Source organism: Limulus polyphemus, unplaced genomic scaffold, assembly GCF_000517525.1.
Source record: "Limulus polyphemus unplaced genomic scaffold, Limulus_polyphemus-2.1.2 Scaffold71, whole genome shotgun sequence".
Taxonomy (NCBI): Eukaryota; Metazoa; Arthropoda; class Merostomata; order Xiphosura; family Limulidae; genus Limulus; species Limulus polyphemus.
Genome location: NW_013665681.1, coordinates 830,463 through 851,204, shown reverse-complemented (window position 1 = coordinate 851,204; position 20,742 = coordinate 830,463). Strand labels below are relative to the sequence as shown.

At 32.4% G+C, this 20,742-nt stretch overlaps 1 protein-coding gene and 1 long non-coding RNA gene across 2 annotated transcripts in view; one reads left to right on the top strand and one right to left on the bottom strand.

Moving 5' to 3' along the window:
- Window positions 1-527: 527 nt before the first annotated feature.
- LOC111087518 lies at window positions 528-7,287 on the bottom strand. The gene is made up of 3 exons (XR_002612192.1): window positions 7,202-7,287; window positions 3,912-3,969; window positions 528-1,917 (listed from the first exon to the last, which is right to left on the bottom strand). It is a non-coding gene; the product is annotated as an uncharacterized LOC111087518 (long non-coding RNA).
- Window positions 7,288-9,713: 2,426 nt separating this feature from the next.
- LOC111087541 overlaps window positions 9,714-20,742 on the top strand; it is a 27,878-nt gene continuing 16,849 nt past the window's right edge. Inside the window, exons 1-2 of the mRNA XM_022394509.1 lie at window positions 9,714-9,823; window positions 19,106-19,454. Of these exons, the coding sequence (XP_022250217.1) occupies window positions 9,785-9,823; window positions 19,106-19,454 (388 nt within the window). The 5' untranslated portion in view covers window positions 9,714-9,784. The remainder of the gene's footprint in view (window positions 9,824-19,105; window positions 19,455-20,742) is intronic.

Sequence of the window (20,742 nt, the reverse complement as noted above, 5' to 3'; positions counted from 1 at the left end):
TGAAACTCAATGAGTGAAGTATTTCAAGACAAACAGAAATTCTTTCATGATAACCCTAATTAGTTATGCTCTGTATATATATATATTTATGAAACTAACAACAGTTTTGAATGCCATTATCATACAATATTTTAAAAATAAACTTTATTACAACCAACCTAGCATTTATACATTCCTTATGGGATCAGTACATATACTTTTATGTACTCTTACATTGAGCTATGTCAATTTAATTTTTTATATTTTGTACCATTTTGTACTAGTTAATTCAAAACTACCCTCAATGCACAGTTCTTTTTCTCTCTCATTTTTTTTGTTTTCCTTTTGTGAGTGCAGCCTCCTGTAATGGCATTATACCAGGCTTTTTGTGACTTCGATATTACAGCTGCCCCCCAGTGGCACAGTGGTATATCTGTGGACTTACAATGCTAGAAATCAGATTTTGATACCCATGGTGGGAACAGCACAGATAATCCATTGTGTAACTTTGTGCTTAACTTTAAACAATCGTTACTACAGCTTTCCTAACGTAGCTGTCTAATGTACTCAATATACTTGCTTTTGGATTACATATCATTAATTAAGAACTAAGTGTGTATGTGTGTTTTTCTGTTTGTTACTACTTCTTACATTTTTCCTTATTAAAGAAGAAAATGTTATTCTAAAAATGATATAGTTTACTTACGAAACATGTTTATCATGTATACCGTCTGAGTTTGGCCCAGTGGTTAGTGTGCAAGATTGTGAATCTTGGAGTCATTTGCCATAAAAATGCACTCAACACTTTGGACATTGGATCTATTATAAAAGTTAGTTAAATTCCATTATTTTATTAGAGTGACCTAAGATTTTACAGTGGATGCTATTGACTAGCAGCCTTCCCTCTAGTCTGTCATTTCAAAATTTGGGATGGCTAGTGCAGATACGCCTTGTGTAGTTTGTATGAATTTTTGAAACAAATAAACCTGTGTATACCCTTGTGTATAGTAATAATAAAATTTGTTCCTCTAACTTCAAAGTATTCATTTGGTATTTAGATTTTTCAAATTTTTATGATTCTGGGTAAATCATTCTTAAATATGCTTATTACTTTTATTCCAGTTTTAGCCATATTAAAAACATTAGTTTAATGTTGAGGTGCCTTTTAATCAATGAAAAATTAGACTGCTTGTCAATATGTTACAGAGGGTGTGTTGGTTTTTTCTAGTGATGTTTTTACAAATAAAAGTAAGTGGTTTTTAATTCTTAATGAAACATAAATATGGATTAGGGTAATTGTGATGACTTGTTGTGGCATTGGATACGTATATGTTCTATGGGTTAACAGGGTGCTATGAATGACACTTGTTCACAAGTGTCTTGGTTGTTCCAAAAAAAAAAATAACTTTACTACACAAATACTCGAAAATAATTTTTGGTTTATGCAAAACATTATTTTTATTTGAAGTAACTTAATTTCAGGTTTAAAGACTTCTTTAAGATCATTGTGTTAATTACATTTCAAATTAAAATTCCTCTGAAATAAATTACATAGATTTTACAAATATCTTTGTGACACTAGTAGATACTAATATATTAGGAGTGGGATTGAAACACTAGTACAATAGAGTAAAAAAAAAAGTTTGACCTGGAAGCAAAATATTATAATAAATAGTTGTGTTAAAATATTCTGTATAGATACAATGAACTCCATTTGACTGTATATGTTTTAGAATGCAAGTGTTCTTCACTTCTGTAGTTAAGCTATATAAAATGTTATGAATTTGTGCAAAAATGTTCTAATTGTAAAAACTAGTTCAAGACCTTGTTTTTGAAGCTACTTGATGTTAAGTATTGATCTTCAGTGGTGTACTAATGTATTCTATTACATAAAACTAAGTTTCTTCTTCTTCTTCTTCATGGTCATCATTAGATTTACTACTGAAAGAAAAACTTGTCTTAATAGTATTACGCTAATGACAGTTATTGGAAAATAATACTTGATCGTTTTTTCGTATAATTGTAGAAGTTTATATATATTTGCACCAATATCTATCACATATTTTTGTTCTACAGAAAGAGTATAACAATTGTGACTCATAAAGACAATTATATATCAGTCTAAATGTTTAATAACATCTGTTTACAGAGTTTAATATTTTCTTCTTAAATTACTGAAAAAAGGAGAAAAATTTGCTGCTTACAGTACACATTCTACTAGAAAGTTCAGCTTATCATAATGAATTTTTATTTTACATTTCTAATTTAACTGAGTGAATTTGGCAAAGGTAAATTAATATTAAGAAAGGTAACATAGGACCATTTGTGGTTGGAAATTGTTTCCTTACTGAACCCTAAATAAAAAAATAATTCATAGGAAATCTCAATGCTAACAAATTTCACTTTGTAGGAAACCGACATTTCATAAATTTTATTTCTATGTTTTTTTTACTAGAGTTACACAGATTTGTTTGGCTGCGTATTAATTTGTAAACCATAAGATTCCTTATATCTTGCATAAATTAAGATGCAATTTGTGTAAAGTTCTGGTATATTTATAGAAGAGTTGTGCCACTTATTAGTAATTAGTGAATATCATCCAAATCAGCTCTCTTATTTTGGTTTATACTATTTTGTGAAATTGTACCAAAAATTATAACATTGTAAAAAACATCTCTTACAGTTACCATGTTGATCCCATATGACAACAACATCGCTGTCTACTGCAATAAATGTTTTAGTAATCTGATTAAAAGATTTAGATTCTCTGCTACCTGTTGACAACTCACATTTTAGCAATGGATGTTGCATAGATATTTAAATTGGTGGTATAAAATATATAATGAGGAAGTATTTTTTATAACAGTCCAACTGTTAATAGTTTGAATAGTTAGTGGGCTTATAAATTATTTGTATATGTCAAAAAGGGGCCATATTTTATCATAAGTTCAACTCTATCTAGATATTTTTATGAAATTACTGGACAGTTCCATAGTTATGTAATAATTTCTAGTAGAAACATTTCTAAAAAAGTTTTCAGTAATTAGTTTTTATTATCAGTGGCCACTCTGCTTTTGTTCCTCAGTTTGATGTTATCTTTGTAAGTGGGATTTAAGGCACTAATGTTTAGTCATATTTAAGCAAGTTCTGGTAACAAGTTTGAAAAACCTTGCAGGTTTTGACTTCCAGTATGCCTGGTGAAGGTAGATATTTTTCTTGATGATTGTTTATTGTAAGACTTAATATCATAACTAGAAGTTAGAAGTTAACAGATGATTAACAGTTAATTTGATTTTATGGCAAATATACAGCTTATTTGTTTCCTTTTTTTTCTCCTACATTGTCTGTTCCTTATATATATCAGTAGATAACTCCTAAATTTACAAAAAATCAGATAATACTCTACTGAACATTTTTAATAATAGAGATGTTTGTACATAGCATTTTATGTAACTAAACTATTTACTACAAAAAACCAGAACCTTGTGGTATTGCATGTACAAAGTGTACATGTAAATATTGTAGGAGTATAACCGTTTGTAAAGGTATGAACATTCAGTGCAGTGTGAATACAGTAGTGAGTGAGGGATTTTTAGGTATAAAAAATTACAGAAGAAGAAAGGTCCACCTTTCAAAAGCGCTCAGGTTATAGGGTTTTTATTCATTTCTGCCAAGACTTCTTGAACCTACCTGTTTTTCTAACATCATAAACATTAATGTATTAGGTGTTACAATTGTAATCAATGAAATGCAAACATATTTATTGTTTAGTATTCTAGCAAAATAAAGTAATATAGAAAATTATCTTTTAGTTGGAAAATCAACACGTGTATATACATTTACTGATATATATATGTGTGTGTGTCTGAATAGTGACAAGCTTTATTTTTACTATTGGTATAACCACAATTTTTCAAGTTTTGTACACTAACCTGAAAGATATGGTATTCCTCTTTAACCTGAGGACTTCATTTACAGCAGTAGAATGCACTAGGAAGAAATATAAACTAAGATTGTATATATTATTCCAGTCGGAGAAGAAATGCTTACTGCACTTTGTTTTAAATTTCAAGTCGAAATAAAGAATGTGACCTAAAACTCCTGATGGTGGTAATGGTAATATTTAGTAACAATCCACAAACAAACTACCATTTGCCAAAAATGTACATGTAGACAGTATGATATTTATACAATGAGTATGTGTGCTCATCGGTAAGACAAAATTTGCTTCTTTTTTTTTTGAAACAGACTACATATAAATGCACAAACTTGTCTTAAAAGTTAAAATTAAGGGATATGATTAAAAGACATACATAAATGAACAATTTAGAATTGAAACTATTTGCATGTATTCACCATTATATATATATATGTATATAAATTTGTTTTTTAATGATACAATTTATCAAATAAACCTTTGGGCATTTGAACTGCTTGCTGTAATGATAGCTGAGTACTAAACTGATTTAGCTGAGTGATCTTAAAAGTAATTGGATGCCCAAGAGTATTGAATACAAACTTCCATACAGCTTTGAACTAACTTTTAAGACATTATGAGATGGAATGATTAGTGTTAGCTTATAACTTATTTAGATGACACAGCTTAGTATTTATATCACTTAGAAACTTAAGTTTCTATCACCATGTGTTTCTGGACAGACCACCCTTCCTCAGGTGTATTAAAGTTTTAAAGCCTTAAAAACCAAAATGAGCTGGAAGTTATGAAGAATAGTGGATTGGAAACTTTTATAGACTCAACTTCCTGTTAAGTTTAAGATGTTATGAACTGGTAATGACGAGCAATGAACAGCTTTCCAGAAGGAATATGGTGTAATATTTAATTAATATTCCCAGTATGTGTATTACTGTACTAATTTACTTGGTGGATTCTAACTTTTTAATTATTGAACTAAAGTTTGATTTTTTTTTTACACTGTACAATAAAGTGAGTATTATAACTAGTGACATAATAAAAGACTTATTACAGGCCAGTTTCTTTTGCAAATCAGTGTAATTGGTCATCATAACAGTTTTAACAAAAAAACAAACAAATGTGAAATTATATTGCATTTTTAAAAATCCATTCTGGTACTTTTATTGATTGAAGGACATGGAAATTTCTTAGGCTGATGTTTAATTTTCACTACCGCTTTTTTTTCTCTCTCTCTCTTCTGTATAATAAGAGCATGTTAAATGAAACCAGCCCTTTTAAAGTATTTTTAGCCATGGCATAGTGGCTCATAGTTTGTTTGTTTTTTTCAAGTACAAACTTTTAGCTCATAGCTTCATCTCTTGACTAATTTAAGATCTAATTACAGCCATGGTTATTGAGGATTCCCTTTTGTTTAACATACAAATGTATCCAGGATTGTTTAAATTCACTCTGGTGTAGTTATTACAAGCCTGTGCGGTTAGTGATAACTGTCATTAACATTGGCAGTTTTTAAGGAGTTGTGATGTTGAACCTAGTCAAAATGGTAATATGATTGAGATGAAACAAATTTATTGGATGTAGCTTTGAAGAAACTCTATGATGTAACATTACATACAGTAGCTTCAGATGAAAATGTTAATGCACACTCATGCTTACAACCAATATGAAGTAATAAGTACAACTGTGGATTAAAGTCACAGAGTAGGATTGATAGTTTATCAATATTTACAGAAAATGGTGTTACAAACATGTTTGCGTTTTAATGGAAATATTCGATGTGAAATCTATAAAGAAGCTTTGGTATCAAAATCCCAATATTGTTCTGTGGTAAGTGTAAAAGATATAGTTCATCTGATATAGTTTGCATAAAATTATGGGAATTGCTGAGAAAGTTTTTCATACAGAACTTAGTATAGCAAACTAACACGTAATATTTCAGGAGTATGTCGCTACAAGTAGCAATTCTGAAAGAACTTGTGTCACAGACGTCTTTGTTTCAATATAAATAACACTTGCTTCCTTTCACCATATATACTCAACGTGATTAGCAGTAGTGGCTTGACACTTAAGCGGGATACAGTTGATAATTTTCCAAGTTATTGTTTTTCATTGCTTTGAAATGAGAGTTATCACTGAGAATGAAAAACAACAACAAACATTATTTAATAGCACCTAGCAGCATAACTAATCGATATCATACATTTAAAAAGAGTTGACGGTTAATGATCATCAAATGTACAACTTTAATTGTCTGATAAACAGTGGAGTAGAAACCATCAAGATGCTGATAATGTGGTTATAAAGACCACAAGAAAAATAATGAAATTATATATTTGTATCTTTAGTTATTGATGAGTTAGTATAAATCATTTCTTTAAATTTCCTGAAATGTTGTTACTCTAAAGTTTGTCACAGCTCCTTTAAGACGGTGTCTATCTAATCTTACGACCTTTGTATCTTATGGAACAGTGTAAGTTCTGTGTTGTAAAAAAAAAAGAGAAATATAGAAAGAAAGTGTAATATTCAGCATTTCTGTGCAAATTCCTGTATGTGTGACGCTAACATATAGTTTTAAGTCCTATATAATTTCTTATTCAGTTCAGAAAGTAAACTCCTTTAAGTTTTTGTTTTGTTCTCGATTTACTGCATCCTTTTAGTTTTGATAATTTCTCTAAAAATACTAGGTTTATGCTATATTTTCTTTAAACACTGTAGTTTCGGATAAAAGTATTTTTTAATTTCACGTCTTAAACAAAACGTTGCAGAACGTAGAGAAATCTCTGAGCATCTCACTTCGATCTAAACTGTCAGAGTGTAAGGTTTTTCTTAAATTTGTGGTTTTCTGAATAAAATAAAATCATTCAAAAAACAATGCTATAAAAACTATAATTTTACGCAAATGAAACGTGTGCGCGTGAAATAAAACTTTATAGATTATTTTGTGCCCCACCGTGTCTTAGCGGTAATCGCTGTAATAGTTTTTGTTTTTCAACTCGTACTTAAACAAAACCGAATAACTCAAACAGATCTTGCTAACTGAAGCCATTTGGTTTCATTAGTAGCAAACAAGTTCCTAAACTAACGATTTCTACTGAGAAAAAATTACAAAGAATGCATGCTCAAGTTTTTCTTGTCTATAAAGAAGAATTACCGAATTGCTTATAAAATGAACTAATTGCTTTGAATCATGTGGGAAATGGTTAGTTTGGTATAGGTTTTTTTTTACAAAATTGTTGAATAAAGGTTCTCAAATAAGTTTAGAAATATCATTTCTTGAATATTACGTACCATTTCAACCATTAGTGTGTTGCACCGTGACGATCAATTTCACTGTTCGTTGACAAAGAGTAGACCAAGAATTAGCGTTGGGTGGTGTCGATTAGCTGCCTTCCCTCTAGTCTATCACTTCAAAATTAGAGACGACTAGCGCAGATACCCTATGAGTAGCTCTGCACGAAATTCAACAAAAAAATTATGTTGCTCAAAGAAAGGCTTTATCCATACAAACGTGATACGGTTAAGCAATATTTTACCGATTTAAAGATAAAAGCTTCATAATTATTACTGGAAAAGCTGCAATCACAAGTTCCAAGGTCCTTCAGTGGGATAGCGGTAAGTTAACGCTAGAATCCGGAGTTCGATTCCTCGCTGTAGAAAGCGTAGAAAGTCTGTTGCGTAGTTTTGTGCTAAAACAAACAAGCAATTTATTTTCAAAAAACGATAGGTTAATTTTTTTTCACAAGATCCCTCATTGTAATCCTTGCATAAGAGTGGGGGTGAATATAAATTACTTTCTGAACACCCCCGGTTTGCTTTGACCCTGAGTTCAGAGTCAAACGGCTTAAACCCAATTCCCTACCAAGTTAAATAAAATAAGTTAACCGTAATTGGAGGTGGGTGATTCCATACAGAAGAATATGAACTAACTCCAGAATGTGAATAAGTATCGTGTATTCCAACAGAACTGAAAACATTACAATGTTGAAATGCTGCCTTTATTTGTGTAACGTAATCATAAATATGTTGGCATAATAATGGAATTAATGATAACCTTTGCAGTCTTTGATTTCTCTAACAAATCCACACTCGTTTAAATTAGTATGACGCAGCGAAATGTGATCCTTAAACGGTACAATGCAACGTTCTCGCATGTTTTGGTATCAACTAAGCATGCAGGGCTGTTCAACCGAACCACCCATTTTGATTATGTAAAAAAAAATTGTGGTTATACAGTTATAGCGTGGCTGCTTATAGTATTTAACATTGTCTACATTCTTCTGATGAAGCATTAGTATGTTTTGTTTTGAAATAGTCGCATGCAGTGGCTCCTGTTGACACTTTGTAATTGGAAATCAAGACCGTATTGCTACGGTCAGGTTTTGTACAGCAGGCGTTTGTGACTTGTTAGCGATAAATTTCAACCATAAACAAACAGCAAAGCAGTCCACTTGTTTTAAAGTAATATATTGAAACAAGTCAAACGTATATACAAATGTGCGTTACACTGTTGGCAAGTTTCTCTTTTTTTTTTTCGTCAAAGTCCACACTGGCTGGTTCAGTTACTTTAGAACACAATTTAAAATATCTTTATGTTACTGAAACTATTTGCCACACTGTCCATGTGAATGTTCGGCATCTGCTCTCCGCCGATTGAATAATAAGGTGTACACAAACCGAAAAAAAGACTTGAGTGTTCTAGCTTTAATACAGAATCATTATGACACTGCTATCAACATTAAAACTGTATGCAAGTTAGTTATGGAAAAGCACCCCAAAATAATGGAGCATGCACACGTGTACGTACATGATAGCGAATGATTGAAATAGCTAATATACTATTGTTTTACGGAGTTGTTTAAATTAGTAATATAATTTAACGATTAATAACTACTCTACATGTAGATAGTACAGTACGTTACTATAATAAAGCGTAAATATTTATGCTAATTTGATTTTAACTGCCCATGCAGTGTTACAACAGAATGATGATTTGTTGACTTTTCATTGGATGTTTGTGGATTTTATGTGATCAACCACGCGATTATGTAAGCTATATTTCATGCAAAAATTGCTTCCGGATTTAATCTCGTAGCACACTTTTTTTGTTGCAAATTTTCTGAGTGAGGGCATACCCCCTTAGCATTAGCACTCTTTGCATGCTGATTGTGTTTCGCACAATATGTGTTGCCTTTTAATCCACAAATTAGAACCCCTCCCCCCTTTATGCTTATGGGCTTGCAAAGTGTAGTATGATTATCTTAAACGTACTCCGTTTGCATTGTGTCACAGAAAGTGGTCATCGTTTGAATTGTTACTGTACAAGATGCTATGAACACGTGCTAACGTATTGATGACATTCGTGGTTCAAAGTACAGAAATGTGACAATAGAATAAACGCGTTTATATCACATTTGTATGACTTGACGTTTTTGTGGAAAGTACTTGTTTTGCAAGCCGATAAACTGTTGCTATTCACAAAAGTAAGAAACAATAGGAGCAGGGAGAAGATTTATATAAAAGGTTAGTTGTTTTTAGTTTATTATTAATTAATGAATATTAACTTCCTATCAGATCCAACTGTCTACTTTTAGATGAAAAAAAAAATCAGCCTGGTAATGAGTAGAGGTAATTAAATGCCGTTTGTGTTGTCTTATCAGTTGGGTATCCTCGCTGTTAACGTTATTTTTGGCTGTTAGTTAATGGTTTTATCATGTATGAAACGATATCGAATAAAAATTGTTGAACGTTTCGTAAAAGTGGTAAGTTTGAAAAAAATTGCAAGGTTTATGTTATGTCCAACTTTTTGCGAAATGCGTATAAAGTCACAGAAACTTGTCCGTTTTAGAGCTAAGTCGCATTGGTCTGTCTGCTATGTCCGCCGCGGGGAATCGAATCCCGGATTTTAGCGTGGTAAGTTATTTCTATCAGAAGTGATCAATAAATTTCGATCTCCTTGTTATTTTACACGAATTTTTGGAATATTCATATTAGGAATGAAGTTATAAAAACAATTAAAACATATTTTGAATAAATTTTATACCCAACTAACAGGTTATTCTCGCTATTTTATTTTTTACAAACTTAAAACGTTGAAGTAAATGAAGTATGTAAAATGTATGTCATTAATATACCGGTAGGTGTCGTCTACTACTGGAGAACCAGCAGTTTATGGTCTCATTAAATACCCTTTTAGCCAAAAAGATGAGGGTCAACTATAATAAATATAGAATAATTTATAATAGAAGCGATAACAAAAACTGTAGACAGTTGTTTAGAACTTCTACAAGGAGTCGCATGTAAACATAATACGTTAGAAATTTTGGTGGTGTAAACTGTCTTCATGTAGCAAGTTATAGATTTTCCATGTTTTTGTATCATCAACAGAAAAAAAGAAAACAAAATATGAAAAATTACAGTCATCTCTACTGAACAACCAAAATGTGGAAGGCATTAAATTAAAAGGCATAGTAATAGTCTATTCGTCATGGCTTAGATAACCATACTTCGGTTTATCATTTATTCATTGCCTTTAATAAAGACTTTTTATGAAGAAGGAAAAGAAAAAACGTAGCTTTGTCTTCTAAAAGTTTCCATATTATAAAATGCTTCTGCCAAAATTTTAATACATCGACTTTTGAAACTACCTTAGAGGTTAATTGAGAGCACCAGAATTTCATAAAACTATGTTCTATCAACTAACACAGTCACACCTAAATACTATATCCTGCTGAATTATTTTGAGACGACGTATAATTTGATTAAGCACTCATAAGGAGGTTTACAGGTACATCAATAACGGAGTAGACTTGAAGTTGTGATATAGTTGATATCCTTCTTGCACGAGGCAAAAAACGATAAACATGATGGTTCTAACGAGAACTGTAACACAATTCTGAACACCAACAGATTAAATTTGAAGTTACAGTGTTGAACACATAAAGTGTTTTGTTTTATTATCATTATTACTTGGAACTCGATCATAAAGGAACAGTTAGTGAAACTGATAGATAACTGTTAATAAAGCGTTTTTGTTTTGTCTTTACACTTCAAGAGTGGAATTAGAACATGATAAGAGTTGAAATAAACAAAAAGGCCGAAACATGACAATTAAATCTTTTCTAAATTTAATTATTTATAATGTCAAAAGTCCAATGTTTTTTTCCTTAAGAGATATTTACGTTTTTTCAATAATCAGTACATGTAGGTATGAATGAAAGAACGTTTGTGAAAGTTTCATCAAATGCTTACAAATAAACATTTTAGTATTGTATTAATTCTAAATTTTATGAAACACCACAATTTGAGTTAACTGGTTTTATTATTTATTTTAAGCTCAGTTGATTACTATAAAAACAATGGCAAATGTTCCATGGCCAGGTGGTTAGGGCGCTCGACTCGCAATCTGCGGGTCGCTGGTTCGGATCCCCGTCACACCAAACATGCTCGCCCTTTCAGCCGTGAGGGCTTTATAATGTGACGGTCATTGGCAAAAGAGTAGCTCAAGAGTTGGCGGTGGGTGGTGATGACTAGTCTTACACTGCTAAATTAGGGACGGCTGGCGCAGATAGCCCTCGTGTAGCTTTGCGCGAAATTGATAACAAACTAGTAATCCTATCATTTGCCATGGTCAGGTCTGAGGGTCGCGGGTTCGAATTCCAGTCCCACCAAACATACTCGCCCATTCAAACTTGGGACGTTATAATGTTGTGGTCAATCCCACTGTTCGTTGTTAAAAGAATAGCCCAAGAGTTGCAGGTGGGTAGTGCTGACTAGCTGCTTTCTTTTGGTCCAGTGGTTCCCAACGTTTTGTGTTCATTGAATATTTAGGGGGGAACGGACCCCGGACCCTCTTTTCACACCCCTGTTCTAGTTTATCACTGCTAAGTTATGGACGGCTAGCGCAGATGGCCCTCGTGTAGCTTTGAGTGAAATGTGAAACGAATCAAACCTACTTCAGATAAAGAAGAAAACAAAAATTGATGTAGGCATAGGCTCATTGCTGAGCCCAATTCTGAACGTTTATTCTTTGTTTATTTTTTTATTTTACAACAACTTGCGTTGAACATTTTGATAGGCTTACTGTGCATATACTTAACATCAGTTGCACACATGGCAGTACAAGCTGGTAATTAAACTGTATTTATCATATGTATAACGTCTGTGTACCTTGAATGAATGTTGCCTTGTTACATCTGCATAGTTCTGATGTATCGTCATCGAGAGTACAGGACACGTGGTCTTCGTAAAACTAATATTGTGCAGATAAAAGTTTTCTGGCTGAACGATCAAGACTTTCATTTCCAAACAGTTGTACATACACCTACATAAAGCGTTAGTCTGTAGAGATCATTTTACTTTTGTCTATACATAAGGTGGAGATCGTGCATCACATTACAAACTGCTTAACCCACGACGATTGACTTCAAAAAAAAAACCTGAAGTAAGCAACTATCCTGATTATTTTTTAACCTTTATTTCTAAAACTAACGAGTTTTCAAAATATTTCTTTATAACGATGAATTTATGGTGTCAAAAGTGGTTTTTAAATTATATATGTATGTATGTATATAATATTGATATTTTTTCATTACGAAAGTAATTTGGACATGTTTTCTGTGGCATATCAAAAATATAAAAAAACAACAACTTTGAGTCGGTGCTTCGTGGTTCTGAATACACTCGTGGCATATTACCTTGATACCACACTTTGCCTGAGCATTCTTTTTATACTTCCTGGCCAACTAAAAGAAAACCAATATTTAATTTTCGCTGGCGTTTTAGAAATAATACTACCCATGTAATATTTAATGTTTAAACTAATTAACTAATATGATGAATACGAAATTTAGAATTAAGTATAATATATTTCTGACCCTATTTATCTGGACATGTGTTTTTTTGTTTCTTTTAATGTTAATATGCATGTCTTGCTGAATCAAATATTACTATACTGTGTAGCTTTAATACTAGTTATATTATTTTTGTGTTGGAAATTTGTATTCTGAAGAAAAACGTGTTTTATGTGAAATATTTGTTATAATTATAGATTTTATCCTTTCCACTTGATAAATTTGTGGCCTGGTGGTTAGGGCGCTCGACTTGCAGTCTGTGGGTTGCAGGATTGAAACCCATCACTACACATTCTCTCCCTTTCAATAATTTCACCAGTTTGCTAACCTCTGTCGTACGCGTGATACTTTTTATATTACGGTCGATACATAAATTCGATATTCACAAAACTGAAGTAACAGACAAGTGCCCCTCTTGCCCACCCCCTGCGGATGCCCATGCTCGCACTAAACATACAAAGTAGTTTATTTTTGACTTATACAATACAACTCTCTTTCTGTAAACCTTTTTACGTGTTGTTGTAACGGTTTCTTTTTTATTATTGGATAAAAAAAAATGCACAGTCCAGCTCACTTGATGATAACGAAAGCGTTCAATTTCTGTCACTACAAGTTCTTCGAGTTAGCCTAAACTGATTTTCGCTGATATGTCTAAGTTCACATTAGACGCTAATACAATAAAATCAGTATTTTTGTTTATTTCTTTCGTAAGTACAGAACGTTTGCGTGTCACTATTTTCTTTGTCGAAACAAAAACTCAATATTCATAAACCTAAAGTAACAGACAAACTGACTAAGAAACTAGTTAACTCATCAATCAGTCTATCACGGTAACATATCCACGAATCAACCAATCATCTGATTGTTCTAACGTAACTTGCACTTTTATATCGCTCAAATAGTTTCTTAAACTTCTAAATAAATCTTAAGTCAAGGGAAGCGTTCTACTAATGCAGCGTGTGCCTAAAATATTTTGTAACAATTCAGATGTTTAGGCTGCATAGTTGTTTTAGAAATAATGCAGAAGGAGATAATTAATTTATACTGGTGTATTTGATACACAGTAAGTATAGTATTAATAAAATTTACAAAAAAAAAATCATCCAGACAGTTGTTTCATAAAACTCCTGAGCAGAAAGCAATGAGGGTTAATGTTTTCTTCACCTTAAACTGTCTTTCTCTGTATTCACGTAACATTGTTTAGTTACAATTTCTGGAAAGTTAGTTTTCCTAGATTTTTAGCTCGGCTTTTCAGCCCAGGCCCCGGGGTCTGTAATATTATCCGGCCCCTCTTTCATTCCATTTATTAACTTTTGCTGATTTTTCATAAAAGAAATTTAGGTGAAAATTTCTTCATGAAATCATGAAAAAACAAAAAAACAGTAGCCATTTTAGCTCATTAAGTAGTATGCATTTCTAGAAAGCTTTGGAATATCACACAGCCGGGCGCCTTAACATGTCCCGGGGCAACTGCCCCCCCCCCCATCTCGTCAGCCCATTCAATGGGATTACAAAATGGTCATTATACAATTTTTTATGTGCATATGATTCTATCTGTCTCAGTCTTAGTTATGTTTATAGTCCAGTGGGAAATAAACATGTGTCATTGTTCTTTTCTTTTTTTAAAATATTGTTTTTGTGCCTGTGTCCACGTTCTTAATTTCATGAAATTAAGGTTATCCTAGGCAGTTGATATTTGGTTAGTGTATACACTTCTTAAGCAGAAAGTTAACTAAGTAAAGAGGAGCCAAACAATATTATTAAGCGGACATCCTACATTGTCCAGCCATATTTTGAAAATATTCCTATTTCTCTTCCATAATCAGCACATCACTTACCAACTAAACCCGACAACACTCTGGTTACTCTAGTTGTGACTTTTCTCTCTTTTTGTTTGTCTATAAAAATAACAAACAAGCATCTACCTTGTCAGAAGTACTACTGTTAAGACATTTCGTATCGGTATCAGAGACCTGATGATATATGATCATCAAAGAAAGTTCCTCTATTTATAATTGACATGGTGTAGCCAGACCATGTCAACTCTTCGTTACAAGGATTGATTGAATCCTATGTATCATAGATACTTGTATAAGATAGGCTTATTAATAAAATTGGTTGTGATACTGCATTGTTGTTGTTTCTGGGAGCATCATATTTTTTTACTGCGTAAACTGTGGAGGTGCTATTTAATACACAATGATTAACAACATGATTAATAATATAAAACTCGGTTCCCCCTCCCCAGAGGCAAGTCTGCAGACTTACTACCCTAAATATCGGGTTTCGATATCAGTGGTGAGCAGAACACAGATAGCCCATTTTGTAGATGTGTGCTTAACAACAACAAAACCAACACTACCGGTGGGGTTGGCATTACATCATATATCCAGTACGTTTTTATCTGTTACAACACTTTTTGTAAGGAAACAAACATCAAAGTTGTGAGAAATCGTTCGTTTCTTATGTAAAATACCTGGGTGTATCCCAAGAGAAATTAATGAGATTAATTGTAGTGTTAACGGTATTTTGGTTTACATTTTGTGTGTGTGTGTGACCCAGTTTGGCTCATAACTAATTTAATATACGGTGTGTTTGAAAAAAGACTGTGTATTTTGAAACCAAAAGCATTAATAACAATAAATGTCTTAAAAAAAAGGGGTAAAACAACTTAACTAATGGCAGAGTCTGTAATGCAACCTGAAAAGCTGTATTCTAATAAGTACAGTATTTAGAGCTACACCTTTCTATAATCCAGGACCTTGCGAACCTGTAGGCATAGGTTTCAGAACAGGGAAGGCAAAGGTCGCATTTCCAATAAGGGGGTATCACCCCCTCTGGTCCTCACATAAACTTGGAGAAGTCTACAATTTCACAATTTGAACTTAGATTTTGGTCTAAAGTAATATTTATCCACTTGAACTTACTTATATAGGTGAAGTTTCAACTATAAAATTATTTTACATGTGCAAAATTTGTGATCAACTATACACTAGGAAAACCCCTGGTAATTAATATGTTCAAGTTTAATTTGTTATATATTAAATTATTCAACGTTTAAATATATATATATACATAGCTCATTATGCAGCTTTGCGCTTAACTATAAACATACGTACCATCATATAATCTTTTTTATAATATTTTGCTTTTGTTAACTGCCTCACATCCTTTTTTTCAGAAAACTTCTCCAGTCCGTTTTATATATTTCTAGTATTGTCGCTTTAGCTTTAATAGTTTACCTTGGAGGGTGTTTTCGTGACAGTCACTTTTATCGTTTTTATTTAGGTAAATCAACATCTGTTACCATAACTAATAATGGCCTCGCTGTCCATGATTCTTCTTGTACGAATTTAACTGCTACCATAAGGTTATCATATTTAACATTTTGGTCTTTTTCTTCTTCATTCAAAGACCGTCACTCTTATAAGACACCCAGGGCTCAAAAGTGCGGAACGCGAATCATGGATATTACATCATGGAAGCTACACACTAAGAACCGAACACGAACCTGGCGTGTTGCATGTTTCTTTTATTTTATTTTGTCACTAATGTACTAATCAGTAATTCGTAGAATTTATAGTTTTACAACATTTTATTATGTACTTAAAGAGAAACATTAGTCTCACACGCGCATTTCAAGAACGCAAAATCTAAAGTGAAATTATTACTGTTTAGATAATTTTGATATAAACTATGACGCTAGAGGTTATTGTTACTTATACACATTACAGTGTTCGAAGTTTTATAAGTAATTAAACGAAACAGGTTTATGTCAACAAAGAAATTCATTTTAACTCTGCATAAAATTTTCTGCCGTATCTCCTGTTACTGTGGTACTATTTTTCCTATGAGATCAATCAGAGCATCTGAGAATACCACAGCCGCAAAATCATGCTCCACACTTTGGGACCATGGATGCGTTATAAGAATGACAGTCCAATCCCACTATACTATTAACATATCTCTGGAGTTGGCAATAATATTGACTAACTACCTTCCCTATAGCTTATCAGTTTAAAATTTGGAGCGGCTAGCGCACATAGTCCTTGAGTAGCTTTGCGTGAATATTCGTAATAACTTGAGTTGAAGAAAAACTAAAGACAATATAAAACAAAGTGAAAGTAATCTATATTTATTCACAACACAAGTCGAAGACAACAGACTTTTGAGAGATATTATCAGGAGGAATTCTGGATGCGAAATACTGAGAGAGCATAATATTATATTCACGTCATTGGTGAAGTGCGTATCAATATTTTTTTGTTAAGATGGGAATGGAAATTCTTCCACAGGCCTTGAAACCTTTTGAAAAAAATCGTTTTTTTTATTAGGTCTATGGGTATCTATGCCCCTGAAGAAGAAAGGTACACCTTTCGAAAGCGCTGGGTTATAGGGTATCGTATTTTTGTGTTAAATTGGTTTCTTGAACCTACGTGTTTTCCTAACATTATGAATATATCTCCACGTAAGGAACATGAACCCAATTCAGTTAAGTATATCCTTCTGTTTCCAAACATTGGTATCTATGTATGGTAGTCCATCGGAAACTGGGAGTTCTGGATCAACCCATGTTGGTTATTCTGTAGGTGAAAATAAGTAGGACACAGCCTCTAGACATTTCTAAACTTAAACATGGCGATGTCAGTAGATAAAGTAGATACAATATCAAAACTAGGTTTCCAACAAAATTGGCCGTGAGAAAATTCAAAAAATATCCAGTTTGAATACACTCCTTGACTATGTGTAACTAGCACACGAAATAATATCAGTACAGGTACTGCACAAGGTGGATTTCCTATACTAAAAGGTCTGTACGTGCTCTAAATGCACCTATATCTGAAAGTTTCGGAAAACTAAGCAATTTAGTAAATTGTTTGATCTTCCGAATTTACATTTAGAAGCCAAGAAAAAAAGAAAAAAATTTTTTCAATTACCCCACGGGAACAGATTGTGAACTATGGATTATTAGTTTCACAGTCGAGCACTCTGACAGGAGGCCACGCCCGGCTCATGAAACCGTGCAAATAACTTTAAGTCAAAATAGTCAAGTATATAAAAGTGATTAAGAGAAAAATTCTACCAACTATGTTTAATGTTGTTTTTTACTCTTGCATGCTAAAAAATATAACATTATAGTAATGAATTGGGACACTTTGGCTCTAATAGCGCTGGCAGTGTCATCGGTATATGAATGTTACGGTGAACAAAAATGTTATTGCTTTCAAACAAGAAGGCGCAGCTGAGTTTCACTGTGAAGTTCTTTAAGCTGAAACAAAACAGGTTTCACGCGTACTCATGACAGATGTTACACCGGGAAGGCATTTCGACTAATTATCTGCAGTACTGTAAATGGTGATTCTAAATGTCTGCGCTGTTACGAAAGGTATATGCACATTTTGTCACACCAGAGAAAGGAAAATGCTTGCTCGTACACTGCAGTGGGTTAGTTATAATTTTGTTCTCATAAAATTATCCACATATGACATTGTTTGAATCCTAAAAAATAGGTGACTGTGTGAAAAACAAATCATGAAAGGAAATACATTTTTTTTAAAACAATTTATAAATTAGACGGTTACGTTTTATGATTTTTCTTCATTCGTTTTCCTCGTTTTTTTTTATGATGAGTTCGATAAACTCGATATTTTTAAATAGGCTTTCATGATATTCTCGCATCTTACACAACCAGAAAAATATAATAGTTCTACATTTGTGATGAGCTGTTTAAAGTTTATCACAAACAATTCTTCTTCAGCGTAAGGGTGTAAATAAACCAATACTTTCGTTATGGTGTACTTAGCAAACCGGATTCCAATGCATAGCATAAGAAATTATTTGTAAGACAACAACGATAATAGTTGACTGATGGTGGCAGATAGTTATATTGATATACTACAGAAAAAATAATACTCATGCATTGTAAGTTTCCTTGAAATTTCTCCATTACTCATATATATACCACTATAACAATATGGTCACACTTACATAGAAAAATAATTATCTGAAGGGTTACACTCTTTATACACCAGTACCGAACTACTCCAAGATAAAGGGTATTCATAAACCTTTTTTTTCAGTTTTCCCTGCGTACGGTTTTTCATGAAACTGAAATTAGATTTTTAGAAACTTTCAAGTATAATTTATTTTCAAATATTTAACATTCTAGATGAGAAACATGAAATTCTGAATCATCTTAAACCAAACCTATGATTAATTGGTGGGTAATACTGGCGATGAAAGGGACAGTTTATCTGTTTCAGTTTTCTAAGATATAAATATTGTAAAGCTAAAACTGAGAACGATTATGAAGGTGGTTGTTCAGCTTTATTTTTATTTTCAGACAACTATGAAAGGAATAGAAAGTGCAAATTATGTGCCAGTTTCTCAGACCCAAAGTGATGATGAAGAGCACAATTCCTGGAAGTCAAGAAGCATCAAAGAGAATGGTTCAATCGACATTCTTCAGAAGCCCTTAATAGATGAAAAACTTGCAGATGAAGAGGAAACACGGTTGGATGATGAACCAATGTCCTTGTCACGAAAATTTTGTTTCGTGCTCTCCTTGTTACTTTGTGTTTTCTTTATTGTGGCATTTGCCTGGCTAATCCCATGTAAACTTCCCCAATACTTCGGAAAAGGGAAGCCAGAACTTTTTGAATGGTCCTTGGTACTTAATATTAATGATATTGGTAATTTTGTTTCTATTTGTTTTTAATTTAAGTTGTTAATAATATGATTTTTGATGATAAACAACAGTTTTTTTTTATAATAAGCTCACAAGGAGTTTAAGTTGTATAAATAAATTGCATTTGAACCCCATCAGAGAGTGGTCTCCTATAAATAAAACAAAAAATAGTTTATGTGTGTTAAACATAAATTATTAAGTGTAGCTCTATGAATATTGGTAAAACCTAAAAGTGAAGGAAGTGTGAAAAAATCTACAGAAGGTGTTTTATTGATAGCACCATGTCTGTTGTATTTATCTTTAGTTTAGGTTCCCATTCTGATAATAACATTTATGTTCAATGAGTTGGACCATTCCACTTTATAGATAATGATCATGGCTATGAGCTTCACGTAACCCTTAACCACACTCCCATAGATTTACCACCAAGATGGGTGGAGATACCAAAAGTAGTAAAATCCCAGAAACTTGCTAATTTTGAATGCAGATATGAATTTAGTTTTTTACTAAATGGCATGATATGAGAATTGGAATTTGTGCTGGCTTTGTTTACTTATACATATTAAATCCATTTTTATGGAAATCATATAAAGCAATTTATCGCAAACAACAGCCTTCATGATATTTAAAGTAATTCATTATTATATTGTTTTGTTTATACAGTACATAACTAAAATTATTAACTTAATAAAAACTGATACTCTTGGTAGTACTTTTGTAATATTATCTGATAATGTATTTTTCTATTCTCTTGACAGCACTTAAGCAATCAAGGCCATTAAGTATATTAAGAAATTGTTTCTTTTAATCCTCTGCCTGCGGAATCATACTTTAATTAAAATGAATGGTTTATGTAATTAATCTAAAAGTGTTTAACACTTCATCATTTTGCACTATAATTTCATGTGAGTTCACCATATTTTCTTAAGCACTGGCAGATAACAAAATGAAGACAGCTTGTGAATCTGGTGGTGGGATCAATATTGTGAGGAGGACATTAAAAAACCAAGGGCACATTGATAAAAAAGGGCACTTTTTTAAGTATCTTAAGGCAAGTCTCTTTATTTATAGGGAGTGGTATTAGGGGAGACTATGTGGACTGTGGCCTCTGGTACACATAGGGTAAGAAGCGATAAAAAGCAAACAGACAAATCCTCCTTTTTTTTTCTCTATTCAATTGGTCTCGCAAATATTTTTGAAATCTAAGTCTTAGCAGTAAATTCTTGCATATGAACGCTTAAGATCATATCATATTTATTATAATTTTTTTTAGTGTAAAGACCTACAACTCT